Raw genomic sequence first — 19151 nt, forward strand, 5'->3', positions numbered from 1 at the left:
TGATATTAACAGATGAGACGGGCAGAGAGTGGGAGAGAAAATGTATTAGCAGCTAGTTAATGAAGTAAATAAAACATCCCCAATTTATATATGGATAGAGAAATGAAAATTATGTTTAAAAAACAATAATTAGAATACCTCAACACCAGTTATACCATACACTTAAAAATGTATAAATGTTAAATATGCTAATTATAAAAATTTACATCTTATTATATTTAACAGTTAAGCATTAGGCTGAAAGTTACCTTTTAATAAATGTATAAATCCTGTATATTTCATTACCCTATACAACACTGTTCAATAGTTAAAATAAAATATAGATGGTCCCGTTTATAAGTTTCCCCGTTTTGTGTTGTTTCATCCTTACATTATTGTTAAATTGAGGAATTTGGCTAGACAATTTTTTACACTTACGTCATTTTTCCTGGCTCCAAACTCCAGCAGCACAGGTAGTTTGTGGATTATTTTGTGGATTAATGTTATGAAGAGCAAAATCTGATTTAAAAAAAATATTTTTGTAGACAGTACTGTTGCATATTATAGTTTGACTTTTTATGCCCCAGAATTAAAGTTGGGTTCACATGATTTCAGAACAAATACACCTGCCTCGGTTGGGTAACATGTAGTTTCATCCTTATCCTGCAGTGCCTCTCCAGGCACTCAAATGTCAGTCACCATTAGGTAATTAGCATTGAAACTGTGATTAATTACAAAATTAGAAGCTAAATATTATTATAAATGCAAAATATATTAATATTTTTATTTGTATAAATAATTTGTATAAATACAAATATAAATACTAACGTTTATTGGCTATTGTAAAATGTGTGAAGTGTAAAACTATAAAGAAAATCATTAATAAATTTCAACTATGTCAGAAAACATTTCATTATGTAAAGAAGTGTAACAATATACAGCAGATTTGCTATACACGGACAGATGTAAGTTTTTAAGTCCTGCAGACAAAAAGACTGACATTGACACTGGTGCTAAGGAATGTTCTGTTAAAAAGCAAGGTAAAATAAAGTTTGATACTGGTATGTTGTAGTGCCATAGGCATTGGTTTGTTCTTATACATTATATATATATATGTTCGTGTTGAACATTTGAAGTATTGTGCCATTGTCTAAATAAAATCATGAATAAAATAATAAAACAATAGATTGGGTGAATAACTTAATCTGCGTTTCATGGTATAATGTTCAAACAATCAAAGTACTTAAAAAGGATTACTGTTGAATTCTGTTGGTGAATTGTACAGGTTTTAAAAGTAATTGTACTAAATATTATTTAGCCAGGTAAAAAAAGAATATTGCTATATTGAAGCCATTATTGTTGGTCATTGCATTTTTAAAGGTCTGCCTAAATTTAACTGATTTCACTGGTCTAATCTACCATTTTACATTTTGGAGTAGAATCTTCATGGCAAAAGTGTTGACACAACAAAACGGGGCACTGTGTAACATTTTCATTTACCCTGAAATAATCATGTTAATTTGGTTTATGGTACTTTAAATACTTTCATTAATGTATTTTTATCATCTGAAAAAGCAATAATTGTAGATAGGAACATTAAGGTATTCGTCTTTCAAGTAATGAAACCATGATTAGCAGAATAATCAATGGCACTGGCAGTAAATGGGAATTTTTTAAACATATTTGGCTTTAACTAGTAGTTGTTTACTCAGTTCCTTTATTACTGTGACTGACCTGTTCATTTTATTTTATTGTATTTCTCACTGTTCACATTTCATTGTTTTCATTGTTCTATGCTTCATCAACCTCATGCAGCTTGATATGCACAAAGAGCAGATCCTGTCCAACCTGGTCACAATCATTCAGGATGTGTGTTTCCATAGACCTACAAGCTATGGTATGTATAACAGTGGTATCATAAGCTTTATACTGTAGGTAAAATAAGATCTGCCTCATTTATGTGCATTGTTGTTGATAAACAATTACACTGCAATTTCAGAAAAATGAAAAAAATGCCAGACAGTTTCTAGTAATTGGTAGACTTAATTCAGTCTACAATTAGGGCTTCTTGTGTATAATTAATTTCCTAGGTAGACTGTTACACACTTTTATAAGGTAGTTGAAATGTTTTATTTTTAAAGAACAAGATAATGAAAAAAATATTTCAGTATTATAATTCAGTGCAACTAAGACAAAATAGTATTGAATGGACACATTTGCCTTTGAGAGTCAGTATTCTATAATAGATCAACCCATGAGACTTTGAAGAGGTTATTAACAGGAATCTGTTTACTGTTTTTTTCAAATGTTTGTCAGGAATTTAACTATTTGTTTTCCTCAAGTCATGTAATGTCATGTGTGACGTGAAAAGGTGAAAGCATGCACTTCACTGACGTACTCCTTAAACAGTTTAGAATAATTAAAAATGTTCCCATTTGGGTGTTATTATTTATTTCTTCATAGATAGATAATACTTTATTAATCCCATAGGGAAATTGATGTGTTGCAGCAGTCCAGCCCAAAACAAGCAAAACAGACATCAGAATAGTTATAAAACAAAAGACAAACTAGATAAATAAAAATAAATACATAGGTGTGTGCAAAATGTGCTGATCATAGTCACTGTAAAAACAATAAAATATGTGCAAAATGTGCATAGGTTTATACAGACTGATTGTCCAAAAAGTACAATGGAGTAAACACGCTGTCCATAGAGGAGCAAATGAAGGGCTAAAAGTCCTAGCCAAGGGCATCGTTATACACCCTGACAGCTGCCGGGAGGAAAGACCTGCGGAAACATTCCCTTGAACACCATAGCTGGAGCAGTCTATTGCTAAATGTGCTCCGCTGCCCAGTAACAGTCCCATGAAGCGGATGAGAGGTGTTGTTCATGATGGCTGTGAGCTTGGTCAGCATTCTCCTCTCAGCCACCACCTCCATGGGGTCAAGGCTCATCCCCAGCACAGTGCCAGCCTTCTTGATGTGTTTATTGAGCCTATTTGCATCTTTTGTCATGATCCTGCTGCCCCAGCACACCACAGCGTAGAAGATGGCCGCTGCCACCACTGATTCATAAAAAATGTGTAGCAGTGTTCCACACACACCAAAGGACCTGAGTCTCCTAAGAAAATAGAGTTGGCTCTGCCCCTTCTTGTACAGGGCATCAGTGTTACCAGACCACTCCAACTTATCATCCAGGTGTACCCCTAAGTACTTGTAGGAATGTATGCCCTCTATGTCCTCACCCTGGATGGAAACAGGGTTCAGCGGAGGCTTATTCCTTCGAAAGTCAAAGATCATTTCTTTGGTCTTGCTGGTGTTAAGATGGAGATGGTTAAGATGACACCACTCCACAAAATTGGTAATCAAGCTCCTATATTCCTCTTCCCTCCCCTCTCTAATACACCCCATAAAACAATTTCATAGTTTTATGATCAATTTCTTGCTAAATACACAGCAAAAAGATTTTAAAGGAACAAGTTAAAGGTTTATTCCATGCTGAAAAGAGAGGGAAGTCAACAACATTTTGGCTGTGGAGCCTTCTTCATGTGTGAGAAAGACAGGGAAGTCAGCAGAGATTATACAGCATGGGAGAAAAAAAGCAAGGAGTGTGGAGGAGGCGGGAGTAGGGGGGAGGCAGAGTGGGCATTTAGGAGGTGTGAGGTAAAGAGAGTTGTGATGTTGAAACCTGCAAATGAATAAAGAGGATTAGTAGAAAACGAGTCTGTCATTGAGAGAAGGGGGAAGGTGTGAACCAAGTTTCAGGATAATTTGGGTCTCGGGTGTCTTTCTGCTATATGAGTTAAGAAACCCTTCTTTGAGAATGCAGATGGAGAGCTCAGAGTGATCATGACCATTGTAAGTAATATGAGAAACTATGGGCTTGGAGAAGTCTTTGATCTTCACAACCCTAACATGTTCTCTGAAGTGGTTTCAGAGTCTCCTTCCTGATTCCTCAACGTAAATAGCTGGGCATTTTCTGCAAGAGAGGCAGTAAATAAGGTTGCTGGAGGTACAAGATATCATCTGAGTGATCCAGAATAGTCCTGAGGGGCCTTGAATGAGCCCCTCAGAGTTAGATATGTATTTGCAGGTGATGCAGCGAGTTTTGTTGCAAGGGAAAGTGCCTGGTGTGGATGATTGCCGAGAGTGGTCAAGGGAGCTGTGAACAAGAAGGTTACGCAGATTGGGTGGTTGGCAATAAGAGATGATTGGGTGGTCAGAAAAGAGGGTACCGATGGAGGGATCATCCTGTAAGATGGAAAGTTGTCATTAAGGGTCCTGGGGATAGAAAGACTGTAAGGGTGGTAGGGAAGCACCAAAGGAATGTGGTTGTGAAACCGGGAGTTCCTGATCGAGTTGATGATTCGGGTGAGGTCCCTGTCGATAACATGGGTGAGGTATCCTCTGTTGATGGAAAAAGTGGATTTTGAGGGCCTGATTCTGGAAATCCAAGTCATCACTGCCGTGTCATTCATTTGCAGGTTTCGACTTCAGACCGACCTCTCTTTACTTCGCCCCTCCTGAGTGCCCATTCTGCCTCCCTCCTACTCCCACCTCCTCCATACTCTCGTTTTTTGTTCTCCCGTGCTACATAATCTCTGCTGAATTCCCTGTCTTTCCCACACCCGAAGAAGGCTCCACACCCGAAACTTTCTTTTCTTCTCTTTCAGCATGGAATAAACCTTTAACTTGTTCCTTTGTAGCCTACGCATGCTGAAGCAGCTACCTGCTTGAACTAAAAAAGAATTTATATAAACTTTTCATGTAAGAATTTATGCCATGGTGATTATGCATTTAGAATTTATTTTATTTTCTTTATAAGTCTGCAACAAGCCTTTCCACGATAAGTAACCGTTTTGGAGGAGGTGAAATGCATGGAATATTTTTCTTCATTTAATAATGTAAATACTACATCTAAAGAATATTTTCCTGAAGCAAAAATGTGAATTTATTGTGCACAACAACAAATGGATTACATCTGTCAATTAAAAAGATTTTTTAAAATAAAATGAACAGAATAATTTTCAGAGCGATATTCTTGTTAAAACGTTTTTTTTCTTTACACAGGCTTTGTTCTGTACATTTGTCTCACAAAAGAATATACAATAAGTAGAAACTGTTTACATCATTCACTCATGACAATTCTATTTACAGACTTAATGAAGTTCAAAAATAAGAATATAATTTATAAATACATTTACTTCTCTTTTTTATTTAGTGAAACTAGATACTCTATTGCCTGAAGATCCAAGAATTCATTTTTTCCCCATTAATCTGTCTTGTTAACCCTTTATTTTAATCACAATTTTTAATCTTAGCAGTGTTATTCTTGACAGAAGGGATTATCTGCTTGCTGTGAATTAGGATTGAAGAGATCTTGTAAATATCTTCAAAATACTATTATTGTTTTTACAGGGCCCTTTATTGAAAGAGCTATCATTTGCAGTGCAACTAGTGAAGCTTTACAGATCAAGATTGAACAATTTCTTCCCAAAACCGACAATGAAAAAATGCTTTAAAAGAACTTGTTGTATGTGTTCCACTACTGTCGTTTGTAAATTTCCTATGATAAAACAATAAAGTACATTCATTATAAATTCTTCAGATATCATGACAATGTTTTAAAATAAGGTGTGCAAATGAATTAATTAATTTTGGCTAAGGAATGACAAAGAACAATAGTTGTTGTAATTCCACTAAATTAACCAAAAAAATAATTAAAGTTCAGCAAGCACTTTTGTGCAGTAACAGCAAACAAAGGTCCAGTCAAGTCCTTAAAAGTATAAACTGGTCAGAGAGATAGTCATAGATATTGGTTATTTGGAAAACATAGATGCCAAACAATACCACTACAATTATCTACTAGTATGTTTTAAAACACTCCATTCAATTATAGATTTATAGCTTTTCAAACTTCTCCCAGAGTCTCACACATTTCCATTGGTTCCATGATTGAGGTGGATGCTGCGCATTGGTGGTGGTGGAGGAGAGTCCCCATTACCTGTAAAGTGCTTTGAGCAGGGTGTCCAGAAAAGTGCTATAAAAGTGCTATGCTTATTATTATTTTTGGGCTGGACACTTTCTTTACTTACCATTCCTACATGATCTTGCCTCTGCTCTCCTTACCCCCATACCTTTGATTCATATACCTGCTGACCTGCAGTTCTCACTCACACCTGAAAAAGTCTCCAAAGCTAAATCTTTGTGTTGTGCATACTTTCATGCACATCTGTAAATTTATTTATAATTAATGATGAATAGATTAATATAAACAGGAACAATGGAAAGATTTACAAATTAGCTTATGTTTCGATTTTGTTTACAAAGAAACAATTTATATAGTAATCTCAATATCATTGCATAGTACCAATCATACTTGTCAAATGAATTATAAAAATTGAAATACTTAAAATACAGAAAACCTGAGTCTCACTTACCACTAGAAATACATTGATTAGATGTCTCCTGCAGGGTACAATGAAGTTCTAGAACTTCAGAGGCAACATTCCTAGAATTGCTCTAAGTTCTTCAGACCCTTTGGTTTCCATTAATGAAGTACCATCTTAATTTCTAATCATTTATGTTCATTTGGAGGTCTGAAGATTGAGCTAGTCAGTCAAGAACATTTATGTGCAGTTAACCATTTATCAATTTGGATATATGCTTTGGATCGTGCTTATTTTCCTTTCTTCTGCCAAACTTGAGCTTCTTCACTGAAAGATTCATGTGTCTGGCAAAAATTACCTTTAAAATATTGGAGTTCATGATTTCCTTTATCTTATCTCCAGGACCCATAGATAAAAAATAACCCTAACTTAACAGATAAAATATTTAACATGAGTATTATTCAACATCAGTTTCATCTATATGGCAAATGTAATTGTCTAAAAATCTTATTATTAATTTAATCTGATAGTAAGTCAACATCGTTTGAGTACTGAAGATATTTACAAAAACACGCACTGAGACTCCTTTACTGACAACTGCCCAATATATTAACAAGTGTGCAAGAGGTGTACTTGCCAAACATTACAAGGTCTGCCAATGACACCACTGTATCTTGGTCCAGATTGTTATTCCAGTCTTCTTGAATGATTGTCACACCACCATAATTGCTCTGGACACGGCAGCTCAAGTCAGTTCTGCTCTCTGTCAGACATGACAAATGACAAAAACATAACACAAAGGAGTTTCACACTTGTTGGTAGAATGTAATGAACAGGTACTATAGGCACCGTAAATACACCATCTTTTGATAGTGTAAAAACATCACCAAATTGGCGATCCTTGTACAACCTTCTAAAAAATCAATGATTGACTCAGAATTGATTGCAATATTCCTGGCATTATTTATCACGTAAGGGGCATTCAATCTAATAAGATTACTCAGTGCAGTAATCAAAGTGGTCACTTCCCCCAGCAGAAGTATCGAACATTCATGGTCTGTGAATATTTTTAATTATTGAATTTTATAATGAATATTATTAAGAGATACCTAAGGGGTAGTTATACCAGTAAATGCTTTGCAAATTCTGTTCTATCCTCCTTATCTTGTTTCTCTTCCTCTGACCCTCTAGAGCAGTGGTTCTCAAAGTGTGATCCACGGACCACCAGTGGTTCGGGAGCACATGCCAGGTGGTCCGCGGGCTGACCTTATCATCTTTCTTAAAAAGCAAGTCAACACTGTTTAAGTCAGAGGAAAGAATATTGTAGTGTTTGCTATGAAGGGGCTCCCCCTAGGAGCACTGTTAAGAACTGCAAGCTGTAAATAGTGGGAGGAGGGAGTTGTGTGTTGATTCTAGGTATTGGAGTTTCACCATCCGTTAAGGGGACTGTGTGTGTCAGACCTTCACCACTTGCTACCACCTTCTCTGGATTTCCTTCCCGTCTTGATTCATCGATCATGTCTCTGAGATACACTTCACTGAAACTTCTTCAACTAAAACAAAGCTACTTCCTGGTGAAAGACACATTCGATTATTGCCGTTTTACTGGAATTTTACGACCGAGTCGCTAGATCCATCGCAGCACAGGACGCCGTTTTTTTAGTTCGTCTGCCAGCAGAGTCTCTATCCCTGCCTTTCGGCGCACGACTGTAAGCCCATATCGCACCGGCGCTGTCCTCAAAAATCTCCTCCTTCCTACCACACCTGGAGTGCACTCCGCTTTCCCCTGAATCCCCGAGACTGGGCAGATCAGCATTACTCAACACCCGCTCCATAAACAACAAGGCTCTTCTCTTATGTGACATCATCAAAGAAAAAAAACTGGACCTTCTGTGCTTAACTGAAACCTGGCAAAAACAAAACGATGGACTCCTGTTCAACCAACTAGTTCCTCCTGGATATGGTTTGTTTGAGCTTCCGTGTCTTTCAGGCAGAGGCGGGCATTATTGTTATTTACAACCTTTTACTATCCTTATTTACATCCTATTACTATACCTCCTCCCTCTTCTTTTGAGTGTCTTGTTTTAAATGATTCTATCCCCCAATCTACTATTATTGTCACAGTTTATAGACCACCCAAACCCAGTGGAGCCTTCTTAGGTGAGTTTGCTGATTTTCTCTCATTCTTATGCCTTATGTTTGAAAGGATCCTTATTCTAGGAGACTTTAATATACAAATCGATTCAAGCTCTTCCAGTATGGCTAAAAGCTTCCTTTCCCTTTTGGGATGCTTTGACCTTACTCTGTTTGTACCCCTACACATAACAAAGGACACCCCTTAGATCTAATTATTGCAAATGACTCCTTTATCTCCCACTGCTCTCCCCTTGATCTAGGCCTCTCTGACCACTTAGCCATTCTCTTTGATCTGGATTACCTGTTTCTAACACCTCCCCCCCACGCTCTGTAAATTTACGCAATCTGCGATCAATTGATCACCCAAGGTTTGCAAATTCTGTTCTATCCTCCTTATCCTGTTTCTCTTCCTCTGACCCTCTAGAGGACAAAATACAGTTACTTGACAGTGCTCTTCTATCTACCCTTGACACCTTTGCTCCTTTAAAATCTTGAACCATCTCTTTCTCTCGCCCTGTCCCCTGGTACAATGACCATCTGCGATCCATGAAGGCAGCCTCTCGCAAACTTGAGCGTAGGTGGCGTCTTTCCGGCCTAAATGGCCATATCACCAGCAGCCATATCACCCTGCAACTCACAACTGGCAAACCCACTGAAGCTAAGCAGGTGTGAGCCTGGTCAGTACCTGGATGGGAGACCTCCTGGGAAAAAAAACTAAGGTTGCTGCTGGAAGAGGTATTAGTGGGGCCAGCGGGGGGCGCTCACCCTGCAGTCCATGTGGGTCCTAATGCCCCAGTATAGTGACGGGGACACTATACTGTAAACAGGCGCCGTCCTTCGGATGAGACGTAAAACCGAGGTCCTGACTCTCTGTGGTCATTAAAAATCCCAGGGCGCTTCTCGAAAAGAGTAGGGGTGTAACCCCGGTGTCCTGGCCAAATTTCCAATTGGCCCTTACTAATCATGGCCTCCTAATAATCCCCCTCTATGAATTGGCTACATTACTCTGCTCTCCTCCCCACTGATAGCTGATGTGTGGTGAGCGTTCTGGCGCACTATGGCTGCCGTCGCATCATCCAGGTGGATGCTGCACATTGGTGGTGGTGGAGGGGAGTCCCCATTACCTGTAAAGCGCTTTGAGTGGAGTGTCCAGAAAAGCGCTATATAAGTGTAAGCAATTATTATTATTATTATTATAAATGTACATTATCAGGCTTGGAGAGATTACTTATCTGATTATAAGGTTAATATAGAGTCTGCTAGATCCACCTACTTCTCTCACATCACCAAAACAACCACCAATCACCAAAACAACCCCAGACATCTTTTCTTCACCATCAACAGACTGCACAAGCCAAACTGCCCTACCACATTACCTGCCTCATAACAACTTTGCAACACATTCTTAGATTTCTTTAGTTCTAAGATTGACAACATCCGGCATTACATTCTCTCCACTACGCATTTCCATACCTCCTCCCTCCTCATCCAACTTCTCTGGTTCCCTTCTCTCCAGCTTCTCTCTTCTTGACTCAGCATCTCTCAACAAACTAGTTACACGCATGAAACCCACCACATCTATTTTAGATCCCATTCCCACCACTTTATTCCAGTCCTGTTTCTCTTCTCTCTGTCCCATTTTCCTCAATATTTTACATGAATCCATGAGCACTGGCGTTTTACCAACGGTCCTCAAAACTGCTGCCATTACCCCTGTGCCAAAAAAGCCTAACATGGCTCTCAACAATCTTAACAATTTTCGCCCCATCTCCAACTTACCCTTTCTTCCTAAAATTCTAGAACGTGCTGCCACACTTCAGTTACATAACCACCTCATGACAAAAAACCTTTTTGAACACCTCCAATCTGCCTTCCGTCAACTTCACAGCACAGGAACTGCCTTAGTCAAAGTCACCAACGATCTTCTAATAGCTTCTGATTCTGGTTCTCTTTCTGTACTCATCCTTCTTGATCTCAGTGCTGCTTCTGACACTGTTGACCATAACATCTTACTTTCTTGTCTTGAGACTGTGTTTGGAGTTTCTGACACTGCCCTCAAATGGTTCAAATCTTACCTCACTGATCGCTGTCACTTTGTCTCTCTTAATGGGTACAGGTCTGAAATTGGTCTTGTTAAGTCTGGTGTCCCTCAGGGCTCAATACTGGGCCCCTTGCTCTTCAGCATTTACATGTTCCCTCTTGGTCAGCTTTTAAGATCACATGGCCTCAGCTTTCATTTTTACACTGACAATACTCAAATATACATCCATAGCAAACCTGACACTGATGTGGCTGTCTCTATTCTATCTAATTGGATCTCATAAAAATTTGGATTACTCAAAACTTCCTTCATCTTAACTGCGACAAGACTGAAGTCATGCTTATTGGTACCCCCCATCAACTTCGTAAAGCTAGTCCTGTAACCCTATCTGTAGATGGCTCTGTACTTGAGCTTCAATCGAAATTGAAAAACCTTGGGGTTATATTCGATTCTGGCTTAACATTTGACCCACATGTGCAGTGTAGCGGCGAGGCTTAATAATAATGCAGAATTAAGTGTTTCTGAGCTTCCCAAATGAGGCCCCATTTTTCTGTTCATCTCTGTGGTGCAGCCACAAGATGCAAGATGTTTTCTTTTGATAAGGACAGCTCCCAAATGGGGATGCACTTAGCTAAGGCTGGCTATCATGATCAATGGTCATCCATTGGCGCCTATCTGTCTAGGGAGTGCCAGTTGGACATCTGGACTGCATTACTAAGTGTCAGGAGTAAGCGACTCATATCTCACCTTGATCAGCCAATCAGGGACTGGTAGGGCCGAGTAACCCACGTGGGACTCTGATGCCCATGGAACTTTCAGCCAATCAATGAGCTGAAGTTCCTCCAGGTAAAAACAGGCAACACAGAGAGCCTGAGAGATTCAGATTCAGACAAGATTCAGATACAGATTCAACAATTCTAAAGGGAATTCAAAGGAGAATTCCTGGGCAGGACGGCCCAGGAGCAGAAGGCTCCCAAGGGCAGGACATTCTCGCAGCGCGCCTCCTGACCATCCTGAGACTCAGCCCAGACAATCACGGAACGGCCAGTATGTCCGAGTGCCAGAACTTTCCTTTGTTCTAAAAGTCTAGAGTGGAGGTTGCCAGAGAGTAACCAGCAGCAGGACTCGTGAACAGGTCGGAACTGTGGAAAGCTGAATCACTATTCAGAACTAGCTCTTCATCAGGAACAAACCGGTCCTCTTCCTGACTTGCTGGGACCCACAGTCATCTTTTCTCCTGTGCACAAACTTTGCTAGTTAAAGCCAACACCAACTAGCCGGACAGTGAGCATCAGCAGCGCACCATCGCAAGCCGCACAGCACAGCCTGGCACGGAGCCAGAGAGCGCGGATTGGAGAGCAACAGCCTGCAACTGTTTCTTTGTGCCCGCAGGAGATCTGAATCCCCAGAGATTGGATGAGTATTCAACTTCACTGCATTACAGCTCGAGAATTCAATTGTTATCCAAACCAGTTAATATCAATTTAATTCCTAAAAGTTATGTACTTGTTTTGAGTATCTAATGTAGAAGTTGTAACCAAGTTCATTTACAAAACGGTCTTAATGAATGATATACTGAACTTATGTCCTCTTGATATGTGTAACTCTTTGTAATTGATTGAATATATACCTTTTGTATTCTGATAACCCTCTCGATAAGATCTGTTAGGTTTACATGCATATTCTATGTATTAATAAATGTATCCTCGTGTATTAGTACCTGTGTGTGCGAGTTGTTTGAGTTATGTCGCATGGTTGGATTCTAAAGCCACCAAAAGAATCAACTTTGTGATTTACTGCTACAATTAATAATTGTCTCAGTAAATGCCCAAACCCTACAGAACTGGTGCCTTCAGAGAGCCACTATGATTACATATTTGGCGTCCCTGAACCGGTTTTCCCTACATTATTTGGCGTCCCTGGGTCGGTTTAATCTACATTATCTGGCGTCCCTGGTACGGGCGTGGCAAGACTGAAATGAGTCAACCAAGCGGAATAATTCAATATAAAACGCCGCGGGTTTTATACACAACAATACAGTGTGCTGAAACCCAAAAGGAAAAAAGTTCCCCTTGGTCTTTAAGCAGTGTTTGATTGTTTTGTGATCTTTTGCGATCTACCGGGTTGATTGCATACTTGATCTTGTGGTTTTCTGTGGTAAAACTGTGATTTCGTACTTAAAAGTAATACTCTTTAAGTTTAACGATGGTTGCTAAAAGGACTGAATTCGAGTAGCTATTAAGCACTCTCTCTAGCAGCGACAGGTCTGACCACGATCTCTTCCATATCTCCGTCAGCGGAGAAGCTAGGAGAATAAATCTCCATTCTCTGAGAGAGCTAGCGAAGGACATAGAGAGATTTGACCCCGCGGTGTCAGAGAATAATATCGAGAGTTATATTCAAGACCTCAGGTATAACCTGCAGTACCTGCCAAACGCCACAGAACAGGAGAAAGTGTTTCTGGTTAGAAAAACTACCAGCAGAGCTGTACATGAGTGGATGGCTAGGCAGATGAAAGAAGTCTGTAATGACTTTGAGCAGCTATGTCAAGCACTTATCGAAGAATACAGTGCGTTTATTGACCCGACTGCCGCGATAGTAGCTGCCCTTAACATTAAGCACGAGAGAGCAGAGTCCCCTCGCGAATATTACAAGAGACTTAGACGAACTTATTTTGCAGGGCGAAATGATGAGGGTTGCGAAGAGAACACACATTTCAAGGGTTTATTCATTGCGAATCTCCACCCATCAGTCAGAAAGATGATCTTAATGCATACAGATGCACAGACCATGAAAATGACTGATATTAAGAGATTCGTGCAGAAAGCCTGGGAGTATGATGTCCAAAGTCGCTCTGAGCAAAAAGCTGTTAAAGCGACTGTGTTCGCCGTCAGAGCCAGGAGGGTTAATTCCCCCCTGCTCGAAGGAGCACAGGCTCCTGAGCTGGCTAAGCCCCATTCCAAAGCACTCACACAGGACCGCACCCAGCGTCCTAAGTGCCATGAGAACACCAGGGGAGGGAAAGGGCTAGAAAAAGCTGAACAAAAGGATTCAGTAGCCGCCCGCCTGGCCAGGCTTGAACAAGCTTTATTAGTACAGGGACAACCGCTCCCCAAGGCTGCCGGAAGCGTGAATGAGCTGATACTCTCCACTGGAGGAGGCGGAGACCCGCCCCCTCTCCCTCCCTCAGTCTATCTGATTGAGCGGAAGGGTTCCTGCCTGGATAAGGTCAGCCACTCCCAAGTAAGTGCTGATTCCACCCCTGAAGTCACAGAGCAGGCAGTAAAACGCAGAGGAAAAGCAAGAAGCTTTTACCTCAAGGCTGCCATGGGAGATGTCTTACCCAGTGAGACACTGATTGACACTGAGGTTGAAAGGTGTTTGATGTCACACGGCAAGCTCAAACGGGTAGAAAAAGAAAAGGGCATGCGAATCAGAGAGGAACCTTTGGTGGATCACCAGAAAGGCATGGTGTGGAAACAGGTCAAGCCTCCTTAGCCTTCTGTACAGAAGGAAAGGGGGGCCAAGAGGCAGACTGTGCTCACACAGTGCCCACCGAACACAGAAGCCTATGCGGAGATTCCTTCTGTTCCCTCTGGACAAGAAATAAAAATATTTCCTTGTTCCCCGGATATACAGGGAAGTCGTGTCCCGGCTGAGGTCCCAACAGCCTCCATGCCACAGGAGCGGTGCTCCAAGCAGCCGCCTGATCCACCAGGTAAAGCACACACCTTTTACGTCCCTAAAGAGGAGCAGATCTCCCCACCTGGCGATGAAAAAGAGCTTTCCCTGTGCACCCTGGCACCCAAGAGGGGTCAGGACCACCACCCTGCGGTGGTGGAAGGGATCCAGATGGCAGGAGAGCAGGTTGGTGATGTAGCCCTCACCCTTAGCCCTGACATGTCCTCTATTAGTGAGGATCTGCTTGAGCAGCTGTCACAGGGCCACCGCCAAGTGCCCCTGGTGCAACATTCACAGGTTAGACAGGAGGTCCAGCTGGACGCTGAGACTACTGTGCTGTGGACACACCTGATCCCAGATGCCGATTCCCTCTGCTGTGACCCAGGGAACCTGCAGTCAGGTAACATTATTTCTCACAACTACCAGTAGTGAGTGAGACTGACCTGATTGTTCCTGCCTCAACGGCAGGGTTGCCAACACACCCAGTCCCCCAGAAGGGACAGGGAATGAAAGCCGAGCCGGTTTTCTTACAGCCACCAGCTCAGTCTGTCAGTCTGAGTCTGACCAACAGTGGTTCACCCAGACTGGAGCTGGATGGTCAAGCCACCCGCCTGCCAGTGCAGGACATCGCAAAGAGGGGTGTCAGAATCCCCGCCTGCACTGACATGGGCCTGGTGAGTGATAGTAAGTTCAAAGACAGTGAACTAGCTATCCCACTGCTGGGGCAACTCCCTGAACCCCTAGCGAGGGAAGGGGGGAGCGAGCAGGTGTCCTACAGCTACCCCCAGCAAACGATTGTAAACATGCCGATAGAGGGATTCCTCAATCAGGAAGTGTGCAGGGTGGACCTCAACAGTGAGAATGGGGTAACAATCCCAGATCACTCAGGTGCTCCAGATGACCACTCAGCCGAGGGTCAGGCATGCTCCACCGCTGCACCACTCCCTGCAGGGTTCCTAGAGCACAGGCATGAACAAATCGAAAAAGCAGATGCCCTGGAAACGGAGGTGCAGCATCAGCCGCTGCGTCAGATCTCCCCAGATTTCCAGGATGTTGGTGCCCAAGATGCCACAGAGCATACTGAGAAAGACACCATGTACACGCTGCACCAGCTTAGAAAGGCAACAGTCACTCAGAAGGAGATGACTGGGATCAGCCACCCGAAAAGACTTTTGGGAGGACTGATTTCTGCCGCCGCTGTTGTGCATTTGCTATTTCTGGTAGGTTTGTGCGCTACTGGCACTCTCACCCTGACTGCCCCAAGAAGGCAGGGGTCAGAGATGCCAGAGGGTAGTGACAGATTGTATCAACAGCAGCAAAAGTTGGAAAGCTTAGGGAAAACCCTAAAGGCAACTTCCTATGCAACAGGGTTAAACCTTATTCCCCAACCAGTGGACATGATTGTTGGTGTTATACAGTGGGTTTATGCTTGTGTGCAACAGGCCAGAATGTTGACACAAGACCTGTTAAGGGAGTTTAGTGCCACTGTAGCCAGTCTAACCACGGCACAAATTCCCAACCCACTTGATTCCACTCTTCTCACTAGAGGAGCATGTGACATTAACCTCATCGTTCATAGCTCACCGAGAAGGCAAACCAAGATTGAATTCGGTTCCTAATCTTGAGATGGGTATGGCTACCAAAGCTATCCATTGGCTGTGTCTAAACGATTCACCAATGAAGGGTGTAAAGCTACTAACGAGCAGAGGGAGGTTAATGAACCCCATGAAGAGCAGGTGGGAAGTAAATGGCTGGTCAGCACACCACATTTAACAGACACTGTGACTTGTGACAGGTATGATACAGCTACCACAATGCAGCTACTTAATCAAAACAGTTTTCCTGTAAGTTCCCGAGGAGGCCATAGTACAGCTTGAACTTAACACTGTATGGTCTGGAACCAGACAATATAAGACCAAACTTGAGGTCATGGATGCCTTCAGGTGCCACACTAAGGAATTGGATAGAAATCCATGAAACAGTAAGCCCTGAAGAGGTAGAGGTAGTTAGTTTGCTTTAATGGAACAAACCTCCAAACCACCCTAGCAGATACCCAACACAGGTGTTGTGGTTTATCGGGGGCTGGGAACAGGAACTGGTGTTATTGTAACACAGCTGCCGGGTAGCTGGATCATGACTGACAGTGTACTCTGAATGCTGTACTCTCGCATCAAGATGTACTCCGGGTAGCACGAATGAGTCAAAGGTAGCATGTCAAAAGAAAGGAAGTGACTTCTCCCCAAATATCTACTACAGAGGTATCAGATATTGACAGTGAACTTCCTGATGTGTACTCCTAGACTTAGATAATGTCTCCTACCGTGTTTATACATACTCCAGATGTTATTCATCCTGTTTTTATCCAATGCTGGTTCCGGTATGAATTCTCGAGGAGTAATGTAGACATTTAAGATTAATGTTCTAATGGCAAGGGACATCACTTAACTCTGTTTTGTTTTGAAGGCAACAATGCCTCAGGACCTCGTGACCTTCAAAAAGGGGGGATATGTAGCGGCGAGGCTTAATAATAATGCAGAATTAAGTGTTTCTGAGCTTCCCAAATGAGGCCCAATTTCTCTGTTCATCTCTGTGGTGCAGCCACAGAGAAACCATTCATGCAAGATGTTTTCTTTTGATAAGGACAGCTCCCAAAGGGGGATGCACTTAGCTAAGCCTGGCTATCATGTTCAATGGTCATCCATTGGCGCCTATCTGTCTAGGGAGTGCCAGTTGGACATCTGGACTGCATTACTAAGTGTCAGGAGTAAGCGACTCATATCTCACCTTGATCAGCCAATCAGGGACTGGTAGGGCCGAGTAACCCACGTGGGACTCTGATGCCCATGGAACTTTCAGCCAATCAATGAGCTGAAGTTCCTCCAGGTAAAAACAGGCAACACAGAGAGCCTGAGAGATTCAGATTCAGACAAGATTCAGATTCAGTTTCAACAATTCTAAAGGGAATTCAAAGGAGAATTCCTGGGCAGGACGGCCCAGGAGCAGAAGGCTCCCAAGGGCAGGACATTCTCGCAGCGCGCCTCCTGACCATCCTGAGACTCAGCCCGGACAACCACGGAACGGCCAGTGTGTCCGAGTGCCAGAACTTTCCTTTGTTCTAAGAGTCTAGAGTGGAGGTTGCCAGAGAGTAACCAGCAGCAGGCCTCGTGAACAGGTCGGAACTGTGGAAAGCTGAATCACTATTCAGAACTAGCTCTTCATCAGGAACGAACCGGTCCTCTTCCTGACTTGCTGGGACCCACAGTCATCTTTTCTCCTGTGCACAAACTTTGCTAGTTAAAGCCAACACCAACTAGCCGGACAGTGAGCATCAGCAGCGCACCATCGCAAGCCGCACAGCACAGCCTGGCACGGAGCCAGAGTGCGCGGATTGGAGAGCAACAGCCTGCAACTGTTTCTTTGTGCCCGCAGGAGATCTGAATCCCCAGAGATTGGATGAGTATTCAACTTCACTGCATTACAGCTCGAGAATTCAATTGTTATCCAAACCAGTTGATATCAATTTAATTCCTAAGAGTTATGTACTTGTTTTGAGTATCTAATGTAGAAGTTGTAACCAAGTTCATTTACGATACGGTCTTAATGAATGATATACTGAACGTATGTCCTCTTGATATGTATAACTCTTTGTAATTGATTGAATATATACCTTTTGTATTCTGATAACCCTCTCGATAAGATCTGTTAGGTTTACATGCATATTCTATGTATTAATAAATGTATCCTCGTGTATTAGTACCTGTGTGTGCGAGTTGTTTGAGTTATGTCGCATGGTTGGATTCTAAAGCCACCAAAAGAATCAACTTTGTGATTTACTGCTACAATTAATAATTGTCTCAGTAAATGCCCAAACCCTACAGAACTGGTGCCTTCAGAGAGCCACTATGATTACATATTTGGCGTCCCTGAACCGGTTTTCCCTACATTATTTGGCGTCCCTGGGTCGGTTTAATCTACAGCAGCATACTGTCAAAACATCTTTTTTTCACCTTATAAATATCGCAAGACTAGGCCCTATGCTATCATTAACTGTGGCTGAAAAGCTGATCAACAGATTTGTATTCTCTCGAATTGACTACTGTAATGCTCTACGCACTGGGGTATCTAAATCTACTCTGAACAAACTGCAGTATGTCCAAAATTCAGCAGACAGAATCCTGACCAGGTCTAGTGCAAGTGTTCACATTACTGGCTGGTTCCAGAGAATAATGATGCTGGAGTTTTTCTCTGTGACATTGGGTCTCTGTAACTGGGGTCCTTGAACTGCTCTATGAGTAAGTTGTATCATGTGTTCTGTGCATTGTGTGGACAGTCACAGGAATTGCTGTGTTACAGGGATACATTTATGTGAGGAGAAGATTGTAAATAAAAGGTCTGTGGATCAATTGATGATTCTGGGAGATTAAAAGGATCTGTGGCAGGGGAAAAAGGATCCAAGCACCCTTTACAATTGCAAGGACGTACAGTCATGCACGGAGCAAAAGTAGTTCCTTCTTTTCACAATTTTCAGCTGTGTACAGATTTTTTCTCTGTTTAGGCATTGAGTACTACAATAATGTGTGACCTGCAAGTGTTATAGACTTATCACTAGCTTGTCAGATTAAAAAGAATTAAAACAATCATTGTCCTTACTAATTGCTTCTATCAAGAGACATTCTCAATTGAAGGGTCATTAAAGAACATAAGGAAATGTAACAGTTTAAAAGGAAACACATGTCACTGACGGAGCATAAAGTGAAGTGATGGTTTATTAAGAGGATACCTCGTTGGGATTTTTATGAAACTCATAAAAGCCAGCATGTCATTTTATGGTTAATGGGCTTCTCATAACAAAATGCACAACTTTGTACAATGGTCCCCTTTATGGACCTTAAAATTATCACCAGTGTGAGTCATTATTATTTATC

The 19151-nt window shown here is 41.8% G+C and overlaps 1 protein-coding gene across 1 annotated transcript in view; it reads left to right on the forward strand.

Moving 5' to 3' along the window:
* The window catches only part of mrpl1 (mitochondrial ribosomal protein L1), a 29123-nt gene extending 23541 nt beyond the window's left edge, over nucleotides 1–5582 (forward strand). The window contains exons 8-9 of the mRNA XM_015364710.2: nucleotides 1795–1876; nucleotides 5398–5582. Of these exons, the coding sequence (XP_015220196.1) occupies nucleotides 1795–1876; nucleotides 5398–5501 (186 nt within the window). The 3' untranslated portion in view covers nucleotides 5502–5582. The remainder of the gene's footprint in view (nucleotides 1–1794; nucleotides 1877–5397) is intronic.
* The last annotated feature ends 13569 nt before the right edge of the window (nucleotides 5583–19151 follow it).

This window comes from Lepisosteus oculatus, chromosome 3, assembly GCF_040954835.1.
Source record: "Lepisosteus oculatus isolate fLepOcu1 chromosome 3, fLepOcu1.hap2, whole genome shotgun sequence".
NCBI classification, from domain to species: domain Eukaryota; kingdom Metazoa; phylum Chordata; class Actinopteri; order Semionotiformes; family Lepisosteidae; genus Lepisosteus; species Lepisosteus oculatus.